This window comes from Pteropus alecto, unplaced genomic scaffold, assembly GCF_000325575.1.
Source record: "Pteropus alecto unplaced genomic scaffold, ASM32557v1 scaffold194, whole genome shotgun sequence".
Taxonomy (NCBI): Eukaryota; Metazoa; Chordata; class Mammalia; order Chiroptera; family Pteropodidae; genus Pteropus; species Pteropus alecto.
Window position 1 is genome coordinate 1,614,696 of NW_006436281.1, and position 8,505 is coordinate 1,623,200.

Below are 8,505 nucleotides of genomic sequence, written 5' to 3' on the forward strand. Positions count from 1 at the left end.
GTTAGCTCCCAGAGATGAGACTGTCCGGGTCAGTGCCGCCTCAAAGGGGACTCCTGAGACCGGCCGGCTGCATGACCCGTACAGCAGAAAAGCCTGGGCGGGGCACCCGGAGACCCAGGTCTAAATCCTGCACACGCTGTGCGACGTAACTCTGGGTTAGCTCCTGCCCCTCTCTGATGCCCCATTCTCTCATCCGAGGGGCTCACACTTTTGGTTAGGGATTTCTCATTTTAGCCCCAGCCACTGGGAGCTGAGTGAGGAGGTCGACCCTGGGGGCGGGGCTTGCCAATCTCTGCCCACCCTGGTGGGTTGCTCCGCCCAGCCTGGCTCGGGAGGAGTTAGTTATAGGGGCTGCTCCTGCTGGGAGGAACTGGGGGCGGACCTACTTGCCGGTGGCGTAGGCGTAGGCCCCCGGCCACAGATTGGAGCGCACGATAGCCACGGAGTACTGCGGGCAGAGGCTGCAGGACAGGCGGGCGGTCCAGGGTGACATATGCATGATTTCTGCAGGGACACGGGGAGCACCAGAGACGTCAGAGGCTCTGACGCTGGCTCCCCATGTCCTGCACAGACCCATGGAGGCTCCGGGTTCATGGAAATCTGGCTCCACTTGCCAACTCTCAGCCTCCCTTTCCTCTTTCCTCCAGGTGCCTAAGTTAGGCCTTGGCCTCAGGAAATTCCTGTCCCTTCTTCCAAAATCCAGCTCCATCCCTGCCTCTTGTGGGGAGTACTCCCTAAGTCTCTCTCTCTGTTCCCTCAAGCCCACGTGGGACTCGAAAGGCCACATCCCACCAATCTGGGCCACTGCCACGAGCCAGATACAGCTCACGAGATGGACACTTTCCTGTAACCCCATGGGGACACGCTGTCACGATGCGAGATCAGCTGGGGCTCAGAGAGATGACCCCCACCAGTGCCGCTGCCCCTCCCTTTCTCCCGTCTCCCCCTGAGGTGGCGGTAGGAGGCGAGGAGGACCGTCACCTGCATCTTCCGAGAGCGGCGTCAGCAGCGGGGGCCCGACCTCCTGCTCCACCTCCTCCATCCCCTCATCCGCCTTCTCCTCCTCCTCCCCCAGCTCCTCCTCCTCCTCCATCTTCTGCATAGGGTTCACCCAAGTGCAGCGGCCCTGGAGGTGGGGGAAAGTGGCACCCTTGGGGGACAGAGCCCAGCCTGCACCCTGGGAGGAGGTGGAGGGGCCGGGCAGGACACTGGGGACTGTCCTCAGGGACCCGGGGATGGACAGGAGGACAGGTGTGTGTGTGTGTGTGGAAGGGAAGAATGGGCCAAGAGCTGTTGCATCGAGGTGGGGCTTCCCGCCTCCCGCTGGCCATGTGGGTCCCGTCCGTGCATTCATTCATTCGTTCATTCATTCGTCAGATATTTAATGAGTGCCTACTACATACAGGCACTGCCCTAGGTGCTGGGGACACATCCTTCAGGAAAGAGATCCCAAATCTCTGCCCTGTGGAGCCGACATTCGGCAGCCCATATGATCCTTTCTTTGCCCGTCTGTGAAATGGGGGTGTCATGGGTGGTTTGCTCTTTGGATTGCTGTTGGGTTACATGAGATCTCGAAGAGCCGACGAATGTTGTGTTGAAGGAACGGACCTCAGTGAATCGCATATCGCGGACCTCAGTTTCATCACGTATGAGATGGCAATGCTCGCTGGACCGATCTCTAAGGGAGTTATTTGGATTCAAGAAAACCTTGTGGAGTCGGAGAATATTTATTGAATGAATGAACGAATGAACGAATGAATGAATAAAAAGTTCCTAGCACGCAGCAGATATTTCCTCGAATGAATACAGAAATATATATAAAGTGCAGACACATCAGGCATTCACTAAGTGCAGGTCCACAGTCTGGCCCACGACTCCAAAACCCAAAAAGCTTTGAAACCCAGAAGTTTTTCGTGAGTCGTTTGGCAGCGCCCCTGGCCTGACTGCTGAGAGGCTGCGCACTTTTGCTGCGAAAATAACAATGGCCTTGAATACAGGCCGCCCCCACAGCCCTGCTTAAAGTGTTGCATGATGTGTGGGATGAGCACTGTCGCCTTTTTGAAATCTTAAAAATTCAGAGTTCCAAGATTTATCTGGCCCCAAAGGCTGCTGACAGGGATTGTCAACCAATATCTGTTGAATGAATACATGAGTAAATGAATGAATGAATAAGGAATGGACCAATGCATGAGGAATGAATGAATGAGGAACGAATGAATGAAGAATGGACCAATGAACGAGGAATGGTGAATGAATGAATGACTGAGGAACGGGTGAATGAATGAAGGTTATTTGGCACAAAGGCCAGCAGAGCGCGAGTGCCTGGAGAGGCACAGCTGAGCCACCTGGTTCTGCGATGGGGGCGGGGTCCCCGGGGTCCCCGGTCCTACCTGCGGCAGGATGTGCTGCGTGTGGTGCACCCAGTTGGCCATGGAGTCCACGAGCTCGAGCACCGGGATGCCCTCGAAGTCGGGGTTCTCCTCGTAGGAGTCGCGCCCGGCGCCGCCCTCCTCCTCCTCGTCGCCCTCCTCCTCCCCGAACTGGTAGAAGCCGAGCGGGCTGATGTGCGTGGCGGCCGAGATGCGGGCGATCTGGGCCCGCAGGTAGTTGGCCTCGTTGCCGGGGAAGGGCGGGTAGCTGACGACCGGTGCGTCCAGGTGGCCGGTGAAGAACTTCTTGATCTTGCGCGCCTGCACGATCTGGTTGGGCGTGACATGCGGCAGCCGCGTCCACGGCCAGCCCGGCTCGTTGCACACGAAATACAGGTACTTGTTGGTGCCCATGCGGCTCTCCTCCTTGGGGATGACGGGCGGCGGCTTCCACATCGGCTTGGGGACGATGTCGGAGACCTTCTCCTCGTCCTCCTCGCCCTCCTCCTCCCCGTGCGTGTCTATGACCTCGCCGCCTTCCAACATCTCCTCCACCTCCTCCTCCTCCGCCTCCTCCTCGCCCTCCCGGAACTCCACCTGGGCCACCAGGTAGCTGCGGTTGAGCCCCAGGATCTTGCCCCAGAAGCGGCAGGTGAGGATGGGCTGCTGCTCCACCAGCTGCTTCAGGGCCATGAAGATGCGGAAACTCTCGTCGGAGCTCAGGCCCACGCCCGCCTGTTCGAAGTAGAAAGCCGACTCCATGATGTTGGGCACGGGGGTGTCTGCCTGCCCAGGAAGGGGAGGAAGAGAGCTGAAGCCCAGACTCTTCTAGAACCGGGAGAGCTATCCTACTCTGTAACCCAGCTGCTCAGGTGACCAATTTGCCAGTGAGATGTGGGGGTAGGTCCCTGGGGAGGACAGTCCCTTGATGGAAAAGAAAAGGGGACACCCGAAACTAATATAAAATAATACTGTAATTGAAAAATTTAAAAAATGAAATGAAATTTTTTAAAAAAGGCAAAACCGCACTAAGAGAAAATCCATTCTTCTTTCTTCCTTCCCCTTTGTTCCTGCCCGGCATGGGATGTGAGATCCGGAGTTACAGCAGCTATCTTGGGGACATGAGGCAACGCATCCTAATGGTGGTGGAGCCGAAAAAGGGAAACTGTCTGGTTCCCAACGGCATCACTGAGCTGCCTGGCCTCTGCCGGGATTCTTGTTTATTGAGACAAAGAAGCCACTTCTAGTCATGTTGTCTGTCACCAGCAGCAAAACACACTCCTAACATACCCGAATCACACAGCAATTTGAGAGAAAATGTAGGTCTTGAACCCAGGAATCACAGATGTTGGGAGGATGGTGGTGATGAATCCTGCCCTCGCTGCCTCCTTTTTCACCGTCTGCTTTATTCAGGAGGATGGGGGTGGGGCAGAGGGAGAGAGGGAGAGAGAGAGGAAGAGAGACATAGAAAGACAGAGAGAGACAGAGACCAAAAGGAAGTGAGAACAAATAAGTCAAGAGCAGAGGAGAGGACGTGGGGAGGTTTGGGCCCAGCCGCCCCCACACGCACCCGGCCACAGGCTAGCCTCAACTCGTTCTCATTCCGTCTGTCCAGAAATCTTTATTAAAGACTCAATGGGTGCCAGCCTAGGCTGGGGCAGGCACTGACATATATCAGAGGACAAAAGCGATGAGGACCTCCCTCATGAGGTCATCATGATCCGCTCTTGGCCTTGGCCAGCTTGACTGGGCCAGGAAAACACAGTCCAAAATGGGGAGATCATCTGCTTTCTTGCCAGAATTTGACATCAGGACAGAGAGAGAGACAACGGGAGACAGAATAATGAACCCCAAAAGATGCCCTAATCCCTGGACCTGTGAATACGTGACCTCACATGGCAAAAGAGCCCTGTAGGTGTGATTAGGTTGGGGGCTCTTGAGATGGGGAGATGGTCCTGGATTCTCGGGGTGGGCCCAAGGACATCACGAGTGTCTCGATCAGTGAAAGTGGGCAGCGGGAGAGCTGGGGAAGGTGTCATGACAGAAGCAGAGGTTGGAGTTGGAGAGAGATTTAAAGATGCTACACTGCTGGCTTTGGAGGAGGAGGAAGGAACGCAGGTGGCCCCCCGAAACTGGGAAAGCTGAGGAAACACCTTCCATTCGCAAGGCAGCCCTTGCCGGCACCTTATTTTAGCCCAGTGACCTAGTTTGAACTTCCGATGTCCAGAACTGCAAGATGATACATTATGCCTTAAACCACTACATTTGTGGTAATTTGTTACAGCAGCTATTGGCTAATCCAGAAGCCAACTTCTGCATGTGGCTGAAAGTGAAACATGGAAATGGGAGAAACACAATAAATGGACAGCGGCTGATTCTCTACATGAAGAGACGATGGACACCAGTTTGCGGAGAGAAAGAAATAATTGAGGATTGAAGCTGGTTGGCTCGGGTCCAGCTCTTCCCAAGGCCCATCTAAGATAAGTCCCCCAATTCTGGGAAATGCCTTGTATCTTTATGATAAATTTAACTTCTCCCCTTTATTTTAGCAAGTTCTGTTATTGGAAACCAAATAATCATGGCTCATATGCCTGTTCATTCTTCTTGACTTGGCATTCCAAGGAAACGTATAACAAAGAAAGACATAGAAGCCCCACTTAAGTCAGGGGGAAGAATCGGATCCACGATGAGTTTCTCATTTAAGGACCGTGGACAGCTTCTGGAAAGTATAATGATCCCCACCAAGCAACTGAAAGCTCGGGGTAATAAAAAGTTTCAAGGTGAACACGTTTTCACCAGTTCTTCTTTATGGCCCTCTGAGTCACTGGTCATCGTCCCAAAGAAGATGAGACTCCTAGAGCTAATACATTTAATCGCTAACTTTTCTTAGGCACATCAAAGGCTATTTGTCTCTTGTTTCAAGTGCACTGAAATAGCATTCGAAGAGTTACATACATTATAACAAGATGGTAGAGTATTTAAGGTTATTGTAACAAAGTACCACAGACTGGGTGGCTGAAACAACAGGAATGTATCATCTCCCAGTCCTGGAGGCCGGGGTGCAGATCAAGATGTCAGCAGGGTGGCTTTCTTCTGAGGGTTGTGAGAATCCTTTCCAGGTCTCTCTCCTAGCTTCCTGCGGTTTGCCGACCTCCTTGGTTTGTAGCAGCATCACATAAATCTCCGCCTTCATGCTCACATGGTGATTCCTGTGTGTGTGTGTGCGTGTGTCTGCAGCCAAAGTTCTACAAGGTCACCCGTGACACTGGAGGAGGACCCACTCTACTCCACTATGACCTCATCTTAACTAAGGACATCCGTGATGACCCAATTTCCAAATAAGGTCACTTTCTGAGACCCGGGGGAGTTAGGGCTTCAACATGTGAATTTGGGAGGCGGGGGGTGGGGGGCGGGGACACAACTCAACCTATAACAGGTAGTTAGTGTGAAAGTGAATGATGGTGCTTAAATTGTACCAGCTGATATAAAAGATTTGGACACAAGCATACTGAGGTTTCTCCTAAAGGTATATACTGCATTCTCTTTGTTGTTGTTGTTGTCGTTTGTTTGTTTTGTTTTGTTTTGAAGGCTCTATTTGTGAACAGAGTTGAAATGAATAATTTTTTGCATCTTCTTCTTATGCCTGCTGGGTATATTATTTTTCACAAATGTTTGAGGTCCTACCTGCAGGAAGATTACATATTCCCACCCCCACCCCCAGTTCATTCAGGAGTGGCCATGTCACTTGCTCTGATCATTTGAAATGGCAGCGAAAGGGACACGTGTCACACCCAGGCAGAAGCAACTGTGGAACTGTGGAAGCCTGTACTGTAGAAGCCTGTGTCACAATGGAACCTCCATCAGCCTGGGCTCTCAAGTGGCTGATGAGCAAAGTCTTCTTGCCAACCCTGGATGGGCAGGGAGTGTGAGCGAGAAATAAACCGCATGATTTTAAGCCGCTGAGATTGGGCTGTTTCTTACCTCAGCTTGACGTGGCCCACCCTGACTGAACTCTATAGCAGAGAATTGTTATTTTGAAAGTGATTCTAAGTTTCCCTCAACCTCAAACACGGGGCAAAAAGCTTGTTTGCCTAATTGATGTTGACGTCAGCAACTGGGGCTGGGGGCAGAGTTAAAACTTAATCCCAGACTCTCCGTCTTGCAGCCAGGAGGGTAAGTAAGGGGATGAGCGTAGAAATCTCTGGATCGTGTGCTTGGCCTATAAGCCAGTGGCCGTCATCCTCGTTCTGGAATCCCCCCATCCACATGGCAACGGGGTGGCCTCACCAACCACGTTTAAGTGATCTCGCTTTGCCCTTCTGACCACCGTTCATACCAGCAAGAGTGGACAGCTGCCCTGAAATGACAGATTAGACTCTGCGACTGTTCCCCTGCGGACTGCTTCTCTTGGGTTAGGGGCGGGTTAGGGAAGAGGGCAGTGCCTCTTCGCTGGGAGCCACCTTGCCAGCCCTAGACTGCCTGCAGCCTGACCGTCAGGGCTGAGAAAAGCTTCTATCTTGTCTAAGCCACATGTCTTCATTTCTGCGACGTCATCTATTCCCTGCCTTAAAGTGGCCCGTGCTGTCCAACAAGTACAGTAAGGTGTGAGTTTTTGGACTGTGATACGATAATACTAAAGTTAGTCTAAAATTATAAACGTGAGCATAATTGGGAACTTAAAAAGAGGCGCAGTGACAGGAAGCCTTATGCTCTCAAATAGCCAGGGCCGCTCAGCAGCGCTGCGCGCAGGGAGCCGGAAGTCCTTCAGAGAGCGAGGCGCAGGTGACAGCATCCAGACACAGACCGAGTCCGGGAAGGTGCGGATAAACGGCGGGGGCGGCATTTCTAAGCAGGGGGCAAAGGATGGATTATTCCTGTTGGGGATCATGGCTAGCCATTTGGAAGAAATAGAAAATAAACGAGAGCCTTTCCTCTCGTCAGACAGAAAAATATAAAATGCTGAATCGCTGATTTCTTTTTAGTTTCTTCCTAAACAAACAAACAAAAAAAGTGCACAGGCCACAAACACCCACGAGTTTGCCCTTCTACAGACCTCACGTTAAGAACTTCAGTCTCCCCCGGCCCGCCCCTCAAAATCCCTGCAGCTCCTAGTTCTAACCGGGCGGAGGCTCTCAAGGAATTGAATTTCAACGGGGCGGAGCCTCAAAGGCCTTGGGGCTCTAAGGGGGCGGCGCCTCTAGGAGCTAAGTATTCTAAGGAGGCGGGTCTTCGGGGACTTGTAGCCAGATGAGGGCGCGACCTGCGGGTGTGGGGAGGAGAGACTGTTGATCTGAAACTTAAAACCATATTCTCAGGTAAAACTGTGGATTCTGCGCCCCCAAGTGCTCATTTCCTTGTCAGATTGTTCTCGCCTTCTCTCGCCATCCCCACCCATTGCGGCCAGAATCCTAGACGCTCAGAAGTGAGCGCAGAAGATAGCACAGACCAACGGCATCTGCAGCGAGCAGAGGTCACGGCATGGGCTGGAGGTCACAGTCCTGCCTTCCTGGTCTTGTCTCCGCCACTTCCTAGCTTCTTCACGCCCCCCTGAGCCGGAGCCTTAAAGGGTTGTTTCTGGGTTGAAAAGAGATCACACTCCTAAAGCTCTTAGCAGGGGGCTTGGGAGGCGGCAGAATTATCATAAAGAGAGAGTCCTCGACAAACGTTTCTGGGGCCGGCGAAAGAATACTTCTCCCGAATTTTAGGCAGTCGTCCAAATTACAAACGGGGAAACTGAGTCTAGGGACTAGGGCAATTCAGGCAGTAAGTTGGGCAGAAAACATCTGCAAAGCTGTTATTTTCGAGAGGGAGGAGTAGGTCCCGCCCCCCCTCTCCCCCCCGCCCCCCGTGGAGCACACAGACTGAGGTCGTCCGTGTTTCTGGGGCCTGCCCTGTGCTCCCGCACTTCCAGGCCTCAGCGCCGGCTGTCCCCGAGCCTGGGTCGCCGCTCACCTGCCACGCCCCTCCTCTCGGCTCACTCACCACCTCCTCCTCCATCTCCTGCTCGCCCTCGCCGCTGCCGCTGCCGCCCCCCCGGACGAACAGGGCCTTCTGCCTCTCGGCCATCTCGTAGGTGGGCTGCATCTCCGGGTCGTCCCGCAGCGTGTCCAGTTTGGGGTGGAACCACTCCATCTGC

At 53.3% G+C, this 8,505-nt stretch overlaps 1 protein-coding gene across 1 annotated transcript in view; it reads right to left on the bottom strand.

The window, feature by feature from the left end:
• Window positions 1–8,505, bottom strand: part of RSPH6A (radial spoke head 6 homolog A) — a 14,621-nt gene that overhangs the window by 2,842 nt on the left and 3,274 nt on the right. The window contains 4 exon segments of the mRNA XM_006911873.3: window positions 387–504; window positions 982–1,126; window positions 2,391–3,155; window positions 8,352–8,505. The exon segment at window positions 8,352–8,505 is cut by the window's right edge and continues 12 nt beyond it. Of these exon segments, the coding sequence (XP_006911935.1) occupies window positions 387–504; window positions 982–1,126; window positions 2,391–3,155; window positions 8,352–8,505 (1,182 nt within the window).